Source organism: Hemicordylus capensis, chromosome 5 (assembly GCF_027244095.1).
Source record: "Hemicordylus capensis ecotype Gifberg chromosome 5, rHemCap1.1.pri, whole genome shotgun sequence".
Classification (NCBI taxonomy): Eukaryota; Metazoa; Chordata; class Lepidosauria; order Squamata; family Cordylidae; genus Hemicordylus; species Hemicordylus capensis.
In genome coordinates, this window is record NC_069661.1 from 128,437,599 (window position 1) to 128,460,686 (window position 23,088).

The 23,088-nt window shown below is 41.9% G+C and overlaps 1 protein-coding gene across 1 annotated transcript in view; it reads right to left on the reverse strand.

The window, feature by feature from the left end:
• ANO2 (anoctamin 2) overlaps positions 1-23,088 on the reverse strand; it is a 277,547-nt gene that overhangs the window by 35,093 nt on the left and 219,366 nt on the right. The window contains exons 14-17 of the mRNA XM_053256041.1: positions 11,367-11,568; positions 7,295-7,406; positions 6,159-6,216; positions 203-303 (exon numbers count right to left, since the gene is read on the reverse strand). Coding sequence (XP_053112016.1) covers positions 203-303; positions 6,159-6,216; positions 7,295-7,406; positions 11,367-11,568 — 473 coding nt within the window. The remainder of the gene's footprint in view (positions 1-202; positions 304-6,158; positions 6,217-7,294; positions 7,407-11,366; positions 11,569-23,088) is intronic.

The window sequence follows — 23,088 nt, forward strand, 5'->3', positions numbered from 1 at the left end:
ATTTACTCAATTTGTTAGGGAAAGTAAAATCCAAACATTTTACCACAATCAAGTGTGTGATTTATTATTCAGTTTTCTATTAGGCCTCATTCCTATTTTCATATACAACCAATGATAACATTTCCATGGATTTTAATGAACCAAATCAACCCCATGATAACATATTGCCCCATTATATAACAATTGTGGTTGAAATACATACGGGACTCCAATTTCAAAGATATTGTTTTGGATCAGTTGCTTTCCCAACATTATAATGCTCAGCTGAATGCAAAGTTCCATGAGACAGCCTCCTGGAGCACACTAAAACGGGCAGGAAAGAACAACTGATCAGTGCAGTATGGGTAAAGACACCAGCAAGCACAAAACCTATGATACTATCACTGGCTGACATGTTCCTCAGTATAACATGAGTGGTTCTGAATGTTGGGCAGGGGCGTAGCTATAATTGAGAGGATGGTTCAAAGAAAAGGGGGTCCCCACCTCCACCTCCACCTCCACCCTATTTTCTTCATTATCTTCCTCATTCTGCGGGGCTGCCGGGAAGATGGGCGAACAGAGGCCCCCTCTCCCCTAGCTACGCCCCGATGTTGGCATCCAAACCACATATACACATTGCTGCACACAGGGCTATTTCACAACTAATTACTGTTGGGCAATCACACATTGAGATATGCCTTGCATCATTCCCCGTGCAAGTCACATTGCAGCATGCGATTGCACAACAGTAAGTAGTAGCAGAACAGCCTTGTGGGTATGTGTTTTAGATGCCTGCAGCAGCACCCAAGCTACACTGTGGGATATGTCAGCCTTCGTTTGTCAGACCCGCCTGTGTTGTGCTGCAGCACATGTTAACCTTTGTTTCTATAAGCAATAGCAGTTAATAGTAGCTAATAGAAGGAATACTGAAGAGGCCTTAGACATGCATGTGCAATGCATCCAAGGTGGTTGGGCATTAGGGGAATTATAGCACCCATGATGCCTAGATGCCTTATGACATATTGCGTGTGACATAACCTAGAGCTTAATGCTTAATTATTATAAAATTACCCCTCCGCTTTGGATGTCCTGCAGATGTCCCCTAAATTAATCTGAGGAATATAATGTGATAGATAGATAGATAGATAGATAGATAGATAGATAGATAGATAGCGCATATACCCATGATATTAAGAATTCTATCTACCCATGATATTAAGAATATCATGGGTAGATAGAATTACCAATGAGGAAGTTTTGAGAAGAATGGCAAAAGAGTAAAAGCTAATTAACATCTTTAAGAGAAGAAAACTTGAATATCTTGGCCATGTTATTAGAGGGGAAAATACTCTTTACTGCAGTTAATCATGCAGGGAAAGATTAAAGGAAGAAGAAGTGTTGGAAGATGAAGAACATCCTGGCTGAAAAATTTGCGGGAATGGTTTGGATGCACATCCTTACAACTTTTTAGAGCAGCGGCATCCAAAATCAGATTAGTCTTAATTATAGCTATCTCCGGTAGGAGATAGCACCTGAAAGAAGAAGATATAAGCGAGGGCAGAAAAATGCATGAAATCTACCTCTTCTCCATAGTCACACTCTGCAGTCACCAACTATCTTGGCTGAGCTAATAAATGAAATCTGAGATGATATCTTGGAGCATGCTCAGCTGGACTCATGACAGAAATAAGCTATATCAGCAAAAATCTGGTCAACTGACTCCTTTTTGGAAGACTGGAAATCTCATTTCCCCCCACTTATCTTTGTATTCAAGGTATGTGCATACATTTAGGATTATGACCATATGATGGGCCAAGACAACCTCCCGTTCCCTTCCATTTCTTTTCCTTTATTGTTCATTTAGTTGAGTGGTGCTAATTAAATCTGCAAACATCTGGGAACCTTTCTTTGTTTCTTGTGTATGCCTAGTGTGAATGGATGAAAAAAGGAGTATTTTCTGGAAGAGCAGGTGTAATTACTCAATTCTTCACAGATGCTTTATTCCTATGGAAGCTGGAATGTGATGGTTATATCCGACTGACTCACATCAGATGCCAGTACATAGGTTGCATGCATGCTTCTTCTTCTCTTTGGGGAAGAAGAGTGCCCCTGTCCTGTCTGCAAATTTGTGCCTGTAGTAATTTTTCTTTAAAGATGGCTTGAATTTAGAAAATATTTTCACACAACCAAGAACTAAATGCCTTCTGGCATGAGCAAATACCATCTAGAGCTAGGAAGTAAGACAGTTTTGTAATTAAAAAAAATAATTTATATTTTTTTCTTAACACATTTTATATTTTTCTTTAAATACCTGTGAACTCTAATTTCATGAAATAAATATAAGTTTACAACTGATTACAAAAACCTGGGTCTGGGGGAATTAATGCATACTTGCCCTCCTCTCCCATGCAATGCTGGATATCATGCTACTAAGGGTTTGAACCTTCCGTAGTTAAAAGGGGTTCCTTTTGTAAGGATTTTGGCCTTCCCCTAACTTAGGGTTCAGTTTGGCTCTTTTTTGGGAAGGGTTTCAAGGAGTTTTTATTTGGGAAAGCAAACACAAAGGGATCAAAAACACATGTAAAATGATACAAAAGCACACACAGAAAAGACAGCTGCAAAGACTGCTGTTTCCAACGGGTTTCAATCGGAGAGGGGGAGGAAATTCTGTAAAACTAAACTGACAATATGTATATGTATGTGTGTATATATATGTGTGTGTGTGTGTGTGTGTGTGTGTATTTATTTATTTACACATAGACATGTAGTATTGGACAGCAGAAAAAATTGCTCCACTCAACAGAAAAAAGAGGTGTCCAACAAGAATCTTCATAGGAATAAAACAGAATGATTTTCAAGACTTTGATTCATAGTTCCAAAAGCCTTGAATGATAATGCAGGCATTATGCCACTTTTATGATACCTAATGCATACAGTACTTTTATTCTGGTTGTTCTGAAGTTTAATTTTACAGTGGGATATTCCTAACCCAGAGAGGCTGAGGTAATTGGGGGTATCTTTATGGTTTTAGATGTGTTTGCCTCAAATGAGATTGATGTATTTAGTAATTTTCTATATTGTAAGAATTAAATAGAAACTATTGTAATAGACATTATAATTAACCCTTTTTGTATCTCTTCTGTTTTAATAGGATATATACCTCGGGTAATACTGTGTATATATCCACAGCAGCAAGAATCCTGTTATTTGACAAATAAGGGACAGGTGTCCCAGAAGATAATCTGCAGTATGTATGTACCAAATGAAGTTGGCTGTTTTAAATCTGCTTGAGGTTGCTCAAGCTGTATGGAGCCCTTCTTGAGTAGCTTTCTTGAAGGAGTGATGTAAGTTGAGTGTATAAGGGATTTTTAGATGAAATTTGAAGTTGAAGTCCCTCATTTTTCCATATGTTAAGAAATGTCTTAATTTTTCATTTTGAGGAGCATATCTTCAAGTGCTTTTCTAATAAGCTATGAAAAGAAGCCGTCACATATTTTTAGAGTAGAAATTAGTTTTGAGAGTTTTCCAGTTATTCACATTTTATAGCTCATTTATGACAGGATATTTGTTGTATGCAAATTATAATGTGATTGCTTTTACATTATTCTCACTTGGTAAAGATATTATCAAAACATGTTGGGAACACTAATTTTTGGAGCTGTCTCTTCTGCATTTGGGTTTTCATTTGAGATCTCTTATTTATAGAAAATATTTATATCCCGCCCCTCCAGTGCACTACTACTCGGGGTGGCTAACAACAATAAGATAGACACAGATACAATAAAATAAAAGTAATAAAATTAACTATTTTTTTTAAAAAGTCAGATTAAAAACCACAATTAAGTTCAATTTAAAACTGAAAATTATAAAAAGCTAAGGAAGCTAAAGAACCTACCAGTTATAACAAATCAATAAGAGAGCATTAAAAGGCCTCCTTTAAAAGGTGTGTTTTAAGATGTTTTTTAAAAAACACTGAGGGAGGAAGCATGGTGAAGCTCTTCAGAGAGGGCGTTCCAAAGCCAAGGGGCCACAACCGAAAAGGCCCTGCTCTAGTCCCCACCAACCAGATCTCTGTTAGTGGTGGGGTCATGAGCATGGCCTGAGATGATGAGCGGAGGGCCCTGGACATTCATATGGGCGAATACGGTCCATCAGATACCCTGGCCTCAAGCCGTGTAGTGCTTTAAAGTTCAATCCCAGCACCTTGAATCTAGCTCAGAAGCAGACCGGAAGCCAATGAAGCCAACACAGGATGGCCGTAATACTCGTGAAGCAACTCGCACCCACGCGCATCCTTGTGGCAACATTCTGAACCAGCTGAAACTTCCGAACAGACTTCAAGGGCAGCCCCATGAAGAGCGCATTGCAGTAGTCCAACCAGGATGTTACCAACGCGCACGTGACTGAGGTCAGGTCCGACTTCTCCTAGTAGGGTCACAGCTGGCATACCAGCCATAGTTGGTAAAAGGTGCTTCTGCACACCACTGCCATCTGCACCTCCAAGGACAGTGCTGGGTCCAGAAGCACCCCTAAGCTGCGGACTTTGTCTTTCAGGGGGAGCGTGACTCCGTCCAAGACCAGATTTACTTCTTTACTCGGATAATCAGTTCTACCAACCCAGAGCACTTCTGTCTTATCTGGATTGAGTTTCAGCTTGTTTGCCCCCATCCGGTCCAAAACAGCCTCCATGCTCCAGTTTAAAGCATCCACTGCCTCCCTGGTGTCTGTTGACTTAAAAGATAGGTAGAGCTGGGTGTCATTAGCATATTGATGGCACCGCAGCCGACACCTATGGATGACCTCTCCCAGGGGCTTCATATAAATGTTAAATAGTCATCTCTTATGATTTGGTAACTGTTTTAAAAATGTGCAGCAGAGAAAAGAAATAAAAGGAAAAATCTCACAATGGAGGGAAAGAAGAAGTGGGTCCCCTGAAGATCTGTACCAGAGCCCGCTTTTAAAACAAAAACCTTGTTCATAAATAATCTGGAATAAGAGATGAAGTGGCCAATTCATGAGTGACATCAAATTATTCAGGATGGTGAAAAGTCTAAGTGGATTGCAAATAGTCCAAAAGGAGCTCTCAAAATTGGGTGAAGAGGCAACAAAACAGCAAATGAAGTTCATGGTAAGAAAGTATAAAGTGATACACAAAAAGTCCTAACCACATAAACACTAGTTTGATTGCAACTAGTGATGACTAATAAGGAAAGAGATATTTTGGGTCATGATGGATAGTTCAATGAAAACATAGACACTGTGCAGCAGTTGTGAAAAAGGTAAAATTCTATGCTAGGGATTATAAGGAAAGGGATTAAAGATAAAACTGCCAGTATCATAATGGAAATCTATGCATCTTCTACAAATCTATGGTGCATCCACACATGGAATACTAGCATACAGTTCTGATCCTTGCATCTTGAAAAATTGGAGCTGGAAAATGTGCAGGAAAATGTGCAGGAAAAAGTAATCAAAATGATGGTGGCGATGGCTATTTAAAAGAGGATTAGACACATTCATTATAATAGAATTCAGAATAAATTGATCAAAAGCTACTAATCATGATTATGATTAACTATGAAACCTCTGGGTTCAGAGGAAGCATGCCATTGAATACCAGTTGTTAGAGAGAGACAATAGTCTTGGAGGGCTATTGACTTCATTCCCAGCTTATCAGCTTCCCAATGATATCTGGTTGGCTCCTGGAAGGTAATAGGATGCTGAATTTGATGGACCTTTGGTCTGATTCAGCAGGACTCTTGTATTCTTATGTGGAACAGAAAGTTATTTTCCACCTGCAGTAAGTATTAAGCGAAGACTACTTCAGAGCTACCTACTGGTGATTTGTCCATTCATAGCTGTGGGAGGACAGAAGATATTTCTTTACTTTGGGAAATCACCATCTTTGTTTGTTTTGCTTGATGAAGTAAACCTTCTTTATCTGATCAAATTTACATGAGAAGCAGGAGGGACAAGAGTACTTCTTTATCCTGACTGTAGTGCCAATCAGCATGGAATGACCCTGAATTCTAGTATTATCTCTGGCAGTGCACATGTCATGTGCTGCTGATGAGAATTAGAATATTATGTATTTTTAGGGGATGCAATAGATCTATAAAAGGATGTTGACTGGCAAGTGTAAACATTCTCAGAGTGTGAGTTAAAAGTTATGAACTTACTTCTTCCATTCGGTAACCAGCAAACACATATACATAATGTCCAGGTCGACCAACAAACCTGAGAACAATACATATACAGGAAGATAACATCAGCTTCAGCTTCATATGCAGGAAGATTACATCGGTATCAGACAGATCCATGACACCTTCATAAAGGTTGCGCCCCACCTCACACAAACACACTTACTTACTTACTTCTGCTTGGCAAACTTGGGATTTCTATTGCCAATTTTAACATGGAATCCCCCCCACCCCAAAAGTTATCAATACTCTCACACTCTCCATTCATCCCTATTCAAACCAGAATATAAATTATGTAGACATGCAGGTGACAATAGCTGGAGAAAGATATTTCATTTTATATCAATCACTGCATGCAACAACAGGCAAGGGAAATTTTCAGAATTGTGAGAAATTTAAATGAGTTTTTTTTAAAATGCAACAGAGGATGCCTTTCTTTCTCCGAAACAGTGCAACTGTGGGCCTTAGTAGACCTCTTAAAAGTGCTGGCACCTATACACCAACTGAGACAGCACTTATTCCTTCTCCAGGCACTTGGGACACACTGAGAAACTCATGCTTCACAGACAATACAGAGGGGGGCGAGACTCTCAATTTGTGCTGAGCATGAAATGTCCTCCACACTTGCAAGTCCTTAAGGATGTGCAGAGAACTCAGGAGATTGGAGGGGATCTTGTCTATCATTTCCCAGCAGCCTTTGAAATCAGTCAGAAGCAGTGTAGTTCTTTTTAGCTGTTTCCAACCTTTTTTAGTGAGAAATGAGAGACTAATCAGCGGAACATTGGCTTTACTGATCTTGGCTGACATCCAGACTAAGAAAGTACAACAAACCAAGTTGTGCTAGTGAAAGAAGATTGTGTAGCCACACAAAGTCATGGGGATGCTTGAAATTGTGCTCTTGCACAAAGGTTTCTGGCAAAACATATAAGCAAACATATTTTGTGCAAGCACAAACATGCCTTGTGCAAGCTCCAGATGTACTGCAACTAAATCATGGTATAGCCTTGTGCTATTGCAACACAGGTGCACAAAATTAGTTTGGATGTTAGCTGTGTTAAAAGGCAGCAACTTGGATTTATTTTCAAAGTTATGCTAAGGCAGTATATTCAACCTACCTTCCTTTAAAAAAGGCCACATAAAAAATTGGTGCATAAGAATTCACAAATTTCAGCAGAAAAGCCTTCAAAATTAGCCTCTCCTCAAAGGCTCTCTCTGTTTTTGGTACCTCTGCAGGGAAGAAAAAAGAGAGAAAATTCATGATGCACTGCTAACTTAAATTACACACAGCAAACCACACTACTTGTGGGAAGGGCTCTATTTCCAAACAAGAGAAATTTTAAATTCAGGAAAGCCATCTTCTTTGATTCAAAGGGATGATGCTGATTTTTCAATTTATTTTTTTTTAAACTTGTAGAAGGACACAAGACTACTTGGCATGAAGTGCAGAATTCTTGACCAAGGGTTCACCAATGGGAATCAGACAAAAGGAAGAGTTCTAAACAGATTTCAATCATGCAGCCAAACTGCAAGGGAATTCTCCTTGGTCTGGCTTATTGTAGCCCTTAAATGCTGCTTTCCCCCAGTCATGTTGCTTTTTCTTACGTCCTACTTCCTTCCTTGCAAATGCCCACTCTCTGTTCTTAAGTCCCTCAAATGGCTGACTGCAATCTCTCAAGACAAGGAAATGGGTCTCCATTGCCTCACAGTGGGACTGGCACTCCCTTCCCAGTACTGAATAAAAAATTCAGATTTTCAAAGAATACAGGATTTTTCGGCCATAACATAAAAATGGAAAAAGTATAGGGTACAGGGAGCAGATACAGAGGAGCCATGAACAGTAGCCATGGGATGGATTTAAAAAAAAAAACTCTGCAGAGTTCTAAAACCTCTGTCTACTGATAGTCTCCGAATGACTTCTAAGATTTCACCATGAATAGCTCATGGGTTTCCAAGATTATTGTCACAACTGTACTTTTAGAAAATTTGTGACATTTGCCAGATTGTATATGTGCACCACAACTCCAGAGATGCATTATTCAACCTCTCCTCAACATGAGGTGGATTTATTATTATTATTTTCCAGTATAGGGTGACATCTTTGGTAGGGATGTGCAGAACATTTCGACTGAAACATTTTGACTCACAACAGGCCACTGTTTTGAGCTCAAAACAAAGTATCATCTAAATAAAGGACCCGTTTTGGATTTGGAACAAAACAACCCCATTCCAATCAAAATGTTCCGAGTGCCATTTTGGAGGCCTGTTTTTCCTTTGTTGATTGGTCGTCTGGCACTGGCTTCCAATTGGCTTGCAATCTCCTTGCTTCTTGGGTGGCTTGTTACCATATAAATCAAGTGTCATGGGCAACTATGCCCCCATTGCCTGGGGGCAGGGAGGCGGAGGGGAGGGGGGACTCAAAAGGAGGGAATTTCAAAATGTGTTCAAAGGGACCGGGATGCAGAGAGAACCCTTATGCCTCTCTTAAAGAGGATACTTCAGGAGAGGAGGAAAATAAGTTTTCTTTGCTCAACACTGAGTATAATAAATTGTGCTATTGCTACTATAACTATCTGGTTATAACTATTGCTACTATAACTATCTGGTTTTTCTGGATCTCAGATTGACAAAGACAGAACTTGGGTGTCTTCCTTCCTTGAGTTATGGTTTGTTTTGTTTGTGAGATAGTGTTGTGGTGAGAAATAGACAGTGGCATCTGTGTGTGTGTGTGTGTGTGTGTGTGTGTGTGTGTGTGTGTGTAATATTTCTTGGTGATTGCTGTGATAAGACTAACATGTGCTTCACTCACTGCTCTGGTCTGCTCTGCAATCTGCATTGCATTCTGTACTCAATCAAAATGTGGCTGAAGTTGCTCTAGTTGAGAGTATGGCTGTGCTTGCTGCTAAGTAAGGGAGGTGCTATGGCAGCTATTGCAATTTTAGGAATATAAAGAGTCATAATTGTGTGTGAGAGCAACTTATGCCAATTGTGTTACTGCAGCACAGGCACTGTGGCTGGCAATGAATTTTGGGTCAGTGATTCTTTTTTGGCCATTTTTTAATTTATTATTATTATTATTATTATTATTATTATTATTATAGTGTGTTCTTTTATTATTTATTTGATTTCTATACCACCCTTCCAAAAATGGCTCAGGGCGGTTTACACAGAGAAATAATAAATAATAGAAACATAAGATAGACACCAGCAACAGTCACTGGAAGTACTGTGTTGGGGGTGGATAGGGCCAGTTACTCTCCCCCTGCTAAATAAAGAGAATCACCACGTTAAAAGGTGCCTCTTTGCCAAGTTAGCAGGGGTTAGCAGGGGTTCTGTGTCAAGAGGGACATATTCCCTTTTTACTGTGTGCTTCTGCAGTGTTTTTCAGAGCAGGGTTGCAAAATTGTGCACTCTGCTTGTTCCGGGCATCGGAAAATAATGGGGAACCTGAACTAGATTCTTTGGAGAAAGGTTACAACTTCGTTTAAAATCGCCTGCTTGCCTATTTCTTTTGTGGATTGGGTGGTAGGTAGCACCCATCATGCCCTACCACCCAATCCACTTTTGTGTCCCATGGGGTACAATGGGGTGGTTCAAGTTTCCCTATTGTTCATTATGTTTGGAACACTCAGAATGTTTTGTCGAAACAGCTGGTTTAACCAGTGTTTCGACAAAAGGTTTTGGCCTTTTTGCATTTCATTTCGAGCTCAAAATGAAACACAAAATCTGTTTCATGAATATGCATTTAACTCTTGTGGACAGTTCAACTACATGCATCAAAGATCTGTAGGTTGACTCATGTAGGTTGACTCATGAACATGTGGAGAACAAGTAACAAAATGTGATGAGTTAATCCATCCACTGAAAAATGCATCTCATGCTGGAGAGAAAAACCAAGGGTAGTGTGAACAAATCCTCAGTAGAAAAATATTTTCGCAGCTGTTTAAATTAAAATGATTTATTGAATTTCAGTCACTGATTATGGCTGTTGTGGGTTACTGAATATAAGGAATAAGATTGCTATATGATGTACTGCAATGAAAGTGTGTTTAAGCACTTGAGTGGCAGTTTTGGGCTAGACAGATAGGTTATAGGAACATAGAAAGCTACCTGATAGAGTCAGCCTATTGGTCCATCTAGCTCAGTCTACATAGACTTTCAGCAGCTTCTGCAGTGTTGCAGGCAGGAGTCTCTCTCAGCCCTATCTTGGAGATGCCGGGAAGGGAACTTTGACCCTTCTGCTCTTCCCAGAGTGGCTCCATCCTGAGGGGAATAGCTTACAGTGCTCATACATGTCTCCCATTCAAATGCAAGCCAGGGTGGACCCTGCTTAGCAAAGAGGGCAATTTATGTTTGCTACCACAAGACCAGCTCTCCTTCCATAGAGCAAAACTGGCCTCAGCCTACCTATGTTTGCTTATTGCATTTGGATATCATTATTTCAGGTATGAGTCTTCAATCAACAGTTAAAACTGCAGTCTATATGATAAAATATGCAGTCTGCAAAAGCAGTTCACACTCTTATTGGTTAGGGAGGCAGAAGCATGTAAGTTGGTCCCCAAACAACAAAGATGTCACATACATCCATGTTTGTGGAGGTGCACAACAGTGCCCTCATCTACGTATGTCACATGAGTGTGTGAACTAACCTTCATACCAAACATTGTAAGCTGGGTTTCTAAAAACAAAAATACTGAAAATTTGAATTCAAAAAGAGAATTTTGCCTTAGATGGGATTTTTCATCCTCAGGCAAGGTTGTCTTCACTATTGGGACAGCACTTCTAGCAGGCAGGATCAGTTTTCAAAGACACAAAGAGAAGGGGCTCCTAACTTCCAGAACATTCCTGAAACTGGAAAAGAACCCTTTCCACCTTGTAGGGAATAAGGAGTTATGTTGCGTCTCATTGTGTGAAATAAGAGTGTGCCCTTGAACACACCCAGCGTTTCTTTGTGGATGTGCACTGCAGAGGAAAAGCAGTAGTCCACCATTATTGAGCTTTCAATTGAGGGAACCCTGATCAGCTTCTGAGGAACCTACGGGCTTTGCAGAACACAGCTTAGCAATCTCTGCTCCAAGTCTTCAAAATGAGGCAGGAATATTATAGAATGAATGAAGGAAAAATACATTTAGAACTTATACATTACTAGTAAGAAATAGAAATTATGTGCCAAGGGTGAAATAGCATTACCCATTTCCGTCAACCATTTGGCAACCACTCCGTAAATCTCATCTAGGATAAGTATCACAACAAGGTTAATGATGACAGCGGTTGCCGTCACTGTCACACGAACGTTTGATTTGGTTGACTCACTGGTACTCATTGACAGTGCTGCCGCTGTAGTTATTCGGTACACAATCACACCAAAGACTAATGAAAATGTCAGGGAAATCTGAAAAGAAACACACAGATAACTATAAAAAATACTTTTGTAAAATCCTTAGCTGCCATCCTGACTAATGCAATGGGAAAAGCACCAGTGTAGCACCAATGCTTCCGAAGAGTTCCAGACTAATGCTGCATCAACAAGTGTTTGTGAATTTCAGTGACCTCCCCTTCCCGTGAAAGCCCTCCATGTCAGAATATGTCCCCGAGGGCTACAGATTTATGCAACATGTCCCTTTATTTATGCAGATGTATCCTACATGTTCCATGTAGGAAGGCAGCTATTTCTGCCTTCCTACATGTTGGGCATCACATGTTTGGAATATTTTTTTGAAGAAGCACATATACTATTTCTATTTCTGTAATGCAGATCTAAACACTGCATGCCATTCATGTAGGCGTGTACTGTCTTATGCATCCTGTCATGGTCTTTTTGTAGTGGATCTAACAATAACATTCTCAACCAGCTGCCATGCCTTTAAAAAATCCACAACAATAAATATGTTCTTCTATGTCAGGATGGAATATAGTATTTGTGGTTTCTCCAATATGAGGCATTTCCCTGCAGACATAAAGAACAGGTAATCTGAAATGAGTGTGGAACTCCACACTCATGAAAGTCACTATGTCCTCATTTTCAATATAAAACCATCAAATGAAGTATTCAGGAAAGCACAACAGCAATACGCACAAGGAAAATATTCACAGAATGAGGTCTGTATTGTTCCCTGCTAAAAATAATGAGAAGTTAGTTTGCAAAGGAAATAAAAAGGTTTATGAGAATCACTATAAGAGTATAAAGATATTTCAGATATCCGGAAGAGTAGCTCTGTCTTGCAGCAAACACAGTCTGGTTACATCTTAATGACTAACACATTTATTGAGACACTAGCTCACATGGATCAGAGCCCACTTTGTCAGATGCATGAAGTGTTATCAGTTGGCAGATAGAAAAACACACACACACACACAGACTCAGAAAGAAGAAAGGAGGAGATCCTAAATAAGAGCAGAAGGTGCAGCAATGCAAAAAAAGTTGTGTCACATTACTACATAGAGAATGAATGAAAATGACACCCACTTTAGGTTTTTATGTGCACTGCTCACCTTGCTATGCCAATTCATCACTAGTTGTGAGTCGGTCACACTCCCTTTAATTGGATATTTTACTCTTTTGACTACATTGCAGGGGCAGTTCTATAACTGAGTAGCCATGTTCCACAAACAGAGAGAGAGAGGAAAGCTGGTCTTGTGGTAGCAAGCATGACCTGTCCCCTTAGCTAAGCAGGGTCCACCCTGGTTGCATATGAATGGGAAGAGCAGAAGGTTTCAAGTTCCCCCCCTGGCTTGTCCAAGAGAGGTCTGAGAGACATTCCTGCCTGCAGCCTTGGAGAAGCCACTGCCAGTCTGTGAAGACAATACTGAGCTAGATAGACAAAGGGTCTGACTCAGTATATGGCAACTTCCTATGTTCCTAAACATGGATCTCCCAGGGTCCTGCAAGGGATGTAGATTGCCTGGGGTCCCGCGGGGAGGGAGGGAGGGAGCCACTGTCTGCCCTACCATTCACTGTCTGTCAGCTGCTTTCTTGAGCTCCCTGCCCTCCCTTCCTCCCACCAGTGGCCTCCACTGGCCTCCACAGCCCCATCCACCACAGTTGCCATGGCCAGCTTGCTAGAGATGCGCAAATCGATTTGGGTCAAATCAATCTGAGATAGAATAGTAATGTATTTTAGCATCTTTTATATTTCTTATTGTATATTTTAAATCATCTTATGATAGTCTTAGAGTATAAAATCTATTGCTACTTAGGTGTTATAATGTACTTTATGCTGGTCTATAACCGTACTAAAGATTGATTGATCGATTGATTGATTGATCTAATGGGACCAATTCAAGTGATTCGAACTCGAATCAAATTGCCCTAAGAATAAAGGGCCTGATCTGAGTTCAAATGAACCCAGAATCGAGCTCGAATCTATTCAAACTGAGTGATTCAAGCACCATTCTGGTGGGCTTTAACCCCTGGCTGATTGGTTTTCTGGCACTGGCTTCCAATTGGCTTGCGATCTCCATGCTTCTTGGTTGGCTTGTTATCATAAAAATCAAGTGTTGTGATGAGCAACTGTGTCCCCATTGGCTGGGGGGGGGACAAAAAGGAGGGAATTTCAAAATGTTTTCAAAGGGCCTGGGGAGGGGAGGCAGCAAAGAGGGCCCTTAGTGTGCCCTTGAATATGATACATACGGAGAGGAGGGATGAAGGAATCAAGGAAGGTCTGATTTTGCGGTTTTCTTTTCTTAGAACTGAATATAATATGCTGTGCTATTGCAGCTATACTATTTGGTTTGCTGGATCTCAGAATGACAACAGAACTTGGGGGTTTGGGGAAAAGTTTTTAAAAAATTAAAATTGCCCGCTTGCCAATTTTTTGTGTGGGTTGAGTAGTAGGTAGCATCCATTATGTTCTACCACCCAGCCCACTTTGGTGCCCTAGGAACTACCCATAGGGTACCCAATGGGGCAATTTGAGTTCCCCATTGTTCCCTATGTCTGAATCATTTGAATAACTCAAATCATTTCAAGTTGATTCCTCAAAACACCTGGCAATGGCTGCTGTTTCAACAAATTGATTCAAGTATTCTGCAATTTGATTTGAGCCCGAATCGATTTGCGAAATCAGATTTGCACACATCTCTACAGCTTGCTGCCCTTTGCCGGTTGAGGCATGGTATAATGCCATCATGGCCTGATGCCCAGGTACTGTGCCATGACATCATTATACCGCGCCATGGTATAAATGTATAATGCAAAAGTAGGTGGGGCTGTGGAGGCCATGGTGTGTGTGTGTGTGTGTGTGTGTGTGTGTGTGTGTGTGTGAGAGAGAGAGAGAGAGAGAGAGAGAGAGAGAGAGAGAGATGATGTGTGGTAGGGGAGCAACAATGTGAACATGGCCTGTCAATGCTGTTATGCCACTGCTGGATTGTTTTTTCATTAGTGCTCCGTGAGCAATGTGACACACCTGCCTCTTCACTGAGGAGCCTTCTGGCTTCACTTTAAAATAATACCCCCCTCGCCCGCCTTGCCCTTTTCAGTTTGTATTTTATAGACAGACAGACAGACAGATAGATAGATAGATAGGTGTGTGTGTGTGTGTACACCTGCCAACTGCTTTATGCATCTGATGAGGTGGTTTTTGGTCTATGAAAGTTTATGCTATAATATATTTGTTAGGCCTGAAGGTGTCTTGACTCTGAATTATACTTTGGAATGGGGCTCTTTGGTTAGTCCACCTCTCTTCAAATCTCATTTCAGCCATAAACTCACTAGGTAGCTATTATGACTACTACTACTACCACCACCACCACTACTAATATCCCCCCTTTCTTAATATAAAGAGAAGCATCACTTTGAAGAGTGCCAGATGGTGTAGAATTCCACCCCTATTAGAAGGTGAAACAGAAGCACAGCTTCTGGGGTGTGGGGGAGGAGTGAACCAGGGCCTTCTGCTTTCTGCTGGGTTTTGTTGGATTGGTAAATACAGGGAGGTGGGGCAGAGATGTTTTTACCTATCCCTTCTTGACTCAAAGGCTTTGGAACATACGGAACCTTCTCCTCATGGAATCATTTCTCTGCAGAAGTGGAGAAGACATCCTATGAGGAGAAAAATAAACCACTAACATCCCTGCACTTGAGAGATGAAGGAATCTATCAGAGCCAGTAAGCTCAGTTAAGATACTCGTACTCAGAGCTTATAACTGAAATGAGGCAGAGGTGGTTGGGGTGTGTGTGTGTGTGTGTGTGTGTGTGTGAAATCCCTCTTTGTTGTACTTCTCTGGTGTTGTGCTGAAATGAGGGAAATTTTGAATTATACATATACTCCTTCCTTATCAAATATAAGATGAGCCCAAAGTATTTTTGTTCATAAAAAGCATTTTTAGACAGCAATCCTCCCTTCTTTGCAGCAATCAGCTTTGCTGTTTTTCTAATATTACTCTGTGCTCCATTGCTGATTCACATACTTAAAAACAATTAACGGGAATGTTACCAAACTGTGCTGTTCTCTGCCAAAGCCTGCTCATATTTACCAGGCTCTTATCAATGTATCATTTTTTTTAAAAATGTATTTTGTGTGCTCAAGCATTGGTCTGCTCAGATCCCCCCCTTTCAGAGTTAGGCGGGAGATTCCTTCTCAGACAAAATACATGAGGAATGTTGAGGGATGTAATGTGTCATGTCTGGTTGAGATTTGTGCAGAGAGAACTGCTGATGCCAAAAGACTTTCCCACCGATTCTGCTGAAGGCTATACAACACAGCGTTGGCATTTAACAATGTGAAATCTTTTGGATCCAGCAGCTATTTGCCAATGATGGGAACAAACCATGTTGCTGTTTCTGATCATATATGAACATTCCAAGTATGAACAGACAGCTCATTTCTAAACAACTGTCCCAAAACTCACAGAAGATTGAGTTGCTGTTGTGGATTTGACTTTAACAGACAGATATCAGCAACATCACTCATGCCACTCAAAATTGATTTCCCATAGCAAGAAGGCTATTAAAAGGTCATTTCCCATGGCAAGAAGGCTATATGGGTGGATTGCTATTTCAGTTGCTGTTGTTTTTAAAGAGCAAAGATGAAATCTCACACAAAATCGGTCAGTGAGGATTTAGTGAGATACTGTTTTCAGTATAAGGTATATGTTTTCAGTATAAGGAGGTGCCCATTGGTAAGGCCACTTCCTGAGATGGTAGGGAATGCAAAACCGCAATGTTTTGAATAGTTATTATCATTACTGAGTGGGATACACTGTATATGAAGTATATATAAAATGATGTTTAGGCCTTGTGGACTACTTTTAATTCAATGTTTTCTAATTTTAGGTCTTTTGAAAATGACAGTCAAATGTTACTTCCAGTCCTAAATATACATACTTCATAGTTCTACATCTATTATTGGCCTTTAACAAACATTAGTACAGGTTAAAATTTAATAAAATATAATTTTTAAAAAAGGAAGATATAATATTATTGTGTTTTATTAGGTTTTAACCTGTACGTTGTAAACCAACGGGCAATTTAATTGGAGCAGTAGTTTCAAACTATCCACATTAGCTCTTGTATTGAGAAACAGCTGTGCATTGTAAAGGATTCTGTGCTATGTTCTAGATAATTATGTCACCAATTTCATAATGTTGTGGTTTGGGATATGAATTTAGCATACTTATAAAGCACAACAGTATTCTGAATCAGACCATTACTTCTAGTCCTCCAACTTGCATTATAGTCTGATCTGGTAAAGATCTCCCTACTCATTACCACTCCCAGGTAACGCCTAACCAGGGATGTGCAAAACGTTTCGAGCTCAAAACGTTTCAAGTATTTTGAGCTCAAAATAAAATGCCCTTAAAATAAAGGGCCTGTTTTGGGTTTGAAATGGAATAGCCCCATTTCGACTCAAAATATTTTCAATGCTTTGAGCACCATTTTGGCAGGCTGTTTTCCCCTTGTTGATTGGTTTTCTCACAACAGCTTGCAATTGGCTTGCAATCTCCTTGCTTCTAGGTTGGCTTTTTAGCATCCAAATCAAGTGTTGTCATGGCCAACTGTGCCCCCATTGGCTGGGGCAGGAGGGGGAATACCTTTGGAGGGAATTTCAAAATGTATTCAAAGGGATTGGAGGGCAGAGAGAGGAGGAAGGAATCAAGGAAGGTTTGATTTTGTGGTTTTCATTTCTCAACACAGTATAAGCAGCTGTACTATTACTGCTATAAGTGTCTGGTTATTCTGGTTCTTAGATTGACAAAGGAAGAACTTGGCTGGCTGGCTGGCTGCATTTCTTGAGTTGTTTTCTGTTTTATTTGTGAGATAGTGTTGTGGTGAGAAATGAACTCTGTGTGTGTGTGTGTGTGTGTGTGTGTGTGTGTGTGTGTGTGAGAGAGAGAGAGAGAGAGAGAGAGAGAGAGAGAGAGAGAGAGAGAGAGAGATTTCTTGGCAACTGCTGTGATGACCTCCATGTCTGGCCTTGTGCTTTACTCACTGCTCTGCAATCTGCATTGCAAGGTATTCTCAATCAAAATGTGGCTGATGTTGCTCTAGCTGAGTGTATGGCTATGCTTTCTACTAAGGGTGCTGCTATGGCACCTGTTTCAATGCTAGGAATGTAAGGAGTCATAGAGGTGCTTCACACAACACATGTGAAGCACCTGAGGAGGTTCTGCAGGGAGAGCAGGCTTAGCCCGCTCTCCCCACAGACAAGCAGCTGCTCGTGGCTGAATGGCCAGATCAGCCACCCATATGACTGCCAGCTCCATCACAGAGCTGGCAAGGGCTGAGGGGATCAGGGGCCATGCAACCCCTGAAAGTTCCAGGATGCCCTGCGTGAATGCACGGACCATCCTGGAGAGAACCCCGAGCCCGGGAGGCTGCTTGCAGCCTCCTAGCCAGGGGTCTACTTGTGTGTCACCATGCACCACGGTGACACACGAGCAATGGAATTAGGTTAACGGAGTGCTCGCTCTGTTAACCTCATATAAGGGGAGATGTCAGGGTCTCGACTGGACTTGGCTGCACGCTGTCGACATATAGTGACGAATGTTGTTTTTCAGCAGGGAGTAGCCGACTGACGACGTGATATATAGTGCAAGCCACGACAGCTCCCAGCTGGCAGGGATTTAAGGCTTATCAGCCCTTTGCAATAGGCATTTGCTTTTCCTAATAGTCTCTAATTGATCCCTGCATCTCATGACACGTCACTGTTGGGGGGGTCAGCGGGGGTTGGTTACATAGCTCTTCTTCTGATTGGTCTTTCACGATTTCTGCTGCCTCAGGTTGTTGTGCCTGCTCAGAGTCATTATCCACAGCTGTTTCATGAACACTGACAGCCGGGCTCTGCCCCTCAGACACTCCTGCATCGCCTGGAAAGTTGACAGCTTCCCCTTCCTCCTCGCTGTTGGAGATTGAGGGTGTGACAGGAGAGTGGTTTCGGTGGGCTAGCCGCCTTGGGAGCGCCAGGCTTGCCTGTGAGCCCGGAGGTTCCCACGACCACTGGAAAGTGGGCCCGCTTTCCAGTGATCATGGGAATAGCTTCATAATTGTTTGTGAGAGAGCAGCTTGTGCCAATGATGTTACTGCAGTGTAGAGGCACTGTGGCTGGCAGTGGATTCTGGGTTAGTGATTCTTTTTTGGCCATTTTTGGATTGTTTTTGAAATGTATCTTCTTTGTTGGGAGAGACAGATCCCCTTTTACTGTATGCTACTGCAGTGTTTTTCAGAGTAGGGTTGCAAAATTGTGTATTCTGCTTGTTCCAGCCATAGAGAACAATGGGGAACTCAAAACACCCCTTGGGTAGCTCCTAGGGATACCAAAGTGGCTTAGGTGGAATGGCATGATGGGTGCTACCTACCACCCAACCCACAAAAGAAAGGGGCAAGCAGGCTATTAAAAATGTCTTTTTAAGCTTTTCCCATAGGTTTCTCTGGGGTTTTTAGGGAAAGGGATTTTAAAAATTGCCTGCTTGCCGATTTCTTTTGTGAGGTTGGGTGGTAGGTAGCACCCATCATGCCCTACCACACAACCCACTTTGGTGTCGCTAGGAGCTACCCATGGGGAACAACGGGGTGTTTTAAGTTCCCCATTGTTTCCTATGGCCGAAACACTCAAAACACTTTCATTCTGTTTCGTCGAAATGTCGCTTTTTCAACGAAATGCTTTAAGCATTTTACATTTCATTTCATTCTCAAAACTAAATGCAATATCCGTTTCGTGCACACTCCTACTCTGACCATTCAGTGATAGATAACAGTGGCATTCTCTCCCCCACCCCACCCCACCCCACCCCAATGCTTTCTATATTGCTACTGTCACAAGCACCAGGGTTGCCAGGAAATGTAATTTCCCCTACTTTTCCCTAGGAAATGTAATTTCCCCTATAATCCTGGTTTTGGGGAAATCTATATTTTCTTTCATCCCTGACACTCCCATGACAGTGTTTCAAGCATGAGGAAGCATGGGAGAGAAAGAGAGGGGGCAGGATGGGGTGCAAGAGACAGAAAAGGGAATTGTGTGCAAGAGAGAGATCCCTCCCTCCCTCCCAGCCACCTCTGTTGAAAAAGCAGCCAGGTAAGCGGGGTTGGAATCCTGGGTGGTTGCAGCCAGGGCTCATATCCTACTATATTCCATGTGATATAAATTTTGGGCATGATATGATCCAAATTGGGCTTCAGATTAAACAGTTATTCCCCTCCTTTTCATTGAAAATATTTTGGTTTGCCAAGCCCACTTCTGAACTGAACCTGGGGAAGAGTAGTAGGCCACTCTCCACTAGTTCTAGTTTGCAATCAGTTTGCTGAGAGTGCCGGCCAGTACTGCTGGGCTCTTATTGTTTCCATGTACGAACTAAGAGTGTGCTCCAGATGAACATAACCACTTCTCCACTTTGGCTTTGGCTGCACATTGCAAAGCAAGTTAGCAGGCAAACTGTCTTCTGAATACTCTGCTTTTGACAGTATACACATGCTGAAAGTACCCTGTAAATGGGCTCTCAGTTATTTATTATTATTATTATTATTATTATTATTATTATTATTATTATTAATTTATTTGATTTGTATACCACCCTTCCAAAATGGCTCAGGGCGGTTTACAATTAAAACAAACCACTAAAACAGTAAAGAGCTAAAACAAATTAAAAAACCATTAACAATTTAAAAACATTTTAAAACAACAATTAAACAATTACAGTGATTAAAACCCCCAATATCGGGTTTTTAATTTTAAAATAAACCAGTTATTAAAACGCCCAAAATTTAGGAAGCTGAGAAAGCTTGGGTGAAAAGATGGGTTTTCAGGTGTTTTCTGAAAATTGCCAGAGATGGGGAAGATCGTATCTCAGCAGGGAGTGCATTCCATAATCTCAGGGCAGTGACCAAGAAGGCCCGTCTCTGTGTAGCCACCAAACGAGTTGGCAGTAACTGGAGACGGACCTCCTCAGATGACCTCAATGGGTGGTGGGGCTCATAATGAAGAGGACGCTCTTTTAGATACCCAGGGCCTAAGCCGTTTAGGGCTTTGTAAGTTATAACTAGCACTTTGTATTTTGTCTGGGAACCTATTGGCAGCCAGTGTAACTCCATCAGTAAAGGAGTAACATGGTCTCTCCAAGATGACCCAGAGACCAACCTGGCTGCCGCGTTCTGAACCAACTGAAGTTTCTGCACTATGTACAAAGGCAGCCCCACGTAGAGCGCATTACAGAAGTCATGTGTGGAGGTTACCAACAGATGTACCACAGTTTTGAGGTCATTGATCTTGAGAAACGGGCGCAGCTGGCGTATCAGCCAGAGCTAATAGAAAACACCCCTGGCTACTACCTCAGCCTGAGAGACCAGGGAGAGGTGTGAATCCAGAAGTACTCCCAGACTGCGAACCTGTTCCTTTTGGGGAAGTGTGACCCCATCTAGAACAGGCAGATCAAAATCGTCTCTAGAGTTCTGACCCCACACAATGAGTACCTCCGTCTTATCTGGATTCAGCTTAAGTTTATTCTCCCTCATCCAGCCCATTACTGTTTCCAGGCAGGCATTTAGGGAGGATATGCCAACTCCTGAAGAAGTTGACATGGAGAAGTAGATCTGGGTGTCATCAGCGTACTGGTAATACCCAGATCCAAATCCCCTGATGATCTCTCCCAGCGGGTTCATGTAGATGTTAAAAAACATTGGAGAAAGTACGGAGCCTTGAGGGACACCATACTTAAGATCATATTTTTAAGAGCAACAGTCTCCAATTGACACCATCTGGAATTTATCTGAGAGGTAGGAGCGGAACCACTGTAAAACAGTGCCTCCCACCCCCGACCCCCTCAGACGTTCCAGAAGGATACTATGGTCGATAGTATCTAAAGCCGCCGAGAGATCCAAAAGGACCAACAGAGTCACACTTCCTCTGTCAATTGCCAATTGGAGATCATCCATCAGGCCGACCAAATCAGTCTTCACCCCATAGCCCGCCCGAAAACCAGTTTGAAATGGGTTTAGATAATCAGTTTCCTCCAAGACCGCCTGGAGCTGAGAGGCCATCACCCTCTCAATTACCTTGCCCAGCCATGGGAGGTTGGAAACAGGCCTATAATTGCTCAACTCTGAGGGATCTAAAGCAGGCTTCTTTAGAAGAGGTCTAATGATTGCCTCCTTAAGACAAGGAGGCATCCTGCTCTCCCTCAGAGAAGCATTTATGATTTCTGCCAGCTGTTTACAACAACCTCCCTGCTAGATCGAACAAGCCATGTTGGACAAGGGTCAAGAGAACAAGTGGTAGGCCTAACCACTCCAAGCAGCTTGTCCACATCCTCAGGAGTCACAAACTGAAACTGATCCAGTCAAATCACATAAGAGGAGTCGTTGGGCACCTCCAGCTCAGACATCAAATTAATTATGGAGTCTCCATCTAGGTCAGCCCGAATCGGAGAGATTTTATCTGTGAAAAACTATTTAAACACATCACAGCGGGTAACTGATGACTCCAAATTCTAGTTCGGGGGGGGGGGAGATACTAATCCCCTCACAACCCTGAACAACTCCGCTGGACGTGAACTCACAGAGGCAATATGGGCAGAAAAGAACCGCCTCTTTGCCGCATGTATTGCCTAAGCATAGATCTTTAGATGCGCTCTATGTCGCAATCTGTCAGATTCAAGTCGAGTCCTCCTCCACTTGCGCTCCAGTCGCCTACCAGCCCCCATAGATCTTCCGTATACCAAGGGGCCAAATTTGAAGCGGGTCGGAGGGGATGCTTGGGAGCAATCGTGATTACTGCCCTGGTGAGCAAGTTGTTCCAATTCTCAACCAGGGCATTAACAGGATCACCAGCAAAGCCAACATTAAATCCCTCCAAGGCTTCTTGGAATCTTAGTGGATTCCATAACCTCTTCGGGTGGACCATTCTAATGGGCCCCTCTCCCCTGCGGAGGTGGGAAGTGCTTGTAAGTCCAACCTTAAGCAGATGGTGGTCCATCCATGACAATGGGGAAATCACAAGAGTCCCCACTCACAGAACACCACCCTGATCAGAGAGTAAAATACCAAATCAAGCGTGTAACCTGCAATATGCATCGGTCCAGAGACCACTTGAGATAGGCTCATAGTTGTCATGGCCTCTATGAACTCCCGAGCTACCCCAGACAAATTGGTCCCGAAATGAACATTGAAGTCCCCCAGTACCAAGAGTCTGGGAGACTCCAATGCGAGTTCCGCGACCAAGTCATGAGCTTAGTTACCATATTATTAAAGAAGCCTAGAGCCCTCCATGATCAACAGCCCATGCCTCCATTCAGAGGGCAACTTTTCTCCTTTTAGCATCTGTAATTTTAAAGTACTGGTAACATATTTCAGAATACTTAAAGCAATAGTTGGCAATTTAATTATTCAGTAGGCCAATCCAGGGCTAAAGGGGATGGGACAGATACAACTTTTGGATGTGACATAGCACATTTGCTAGAAATGCCATCAGTTGTGTTTTTTAAAAAA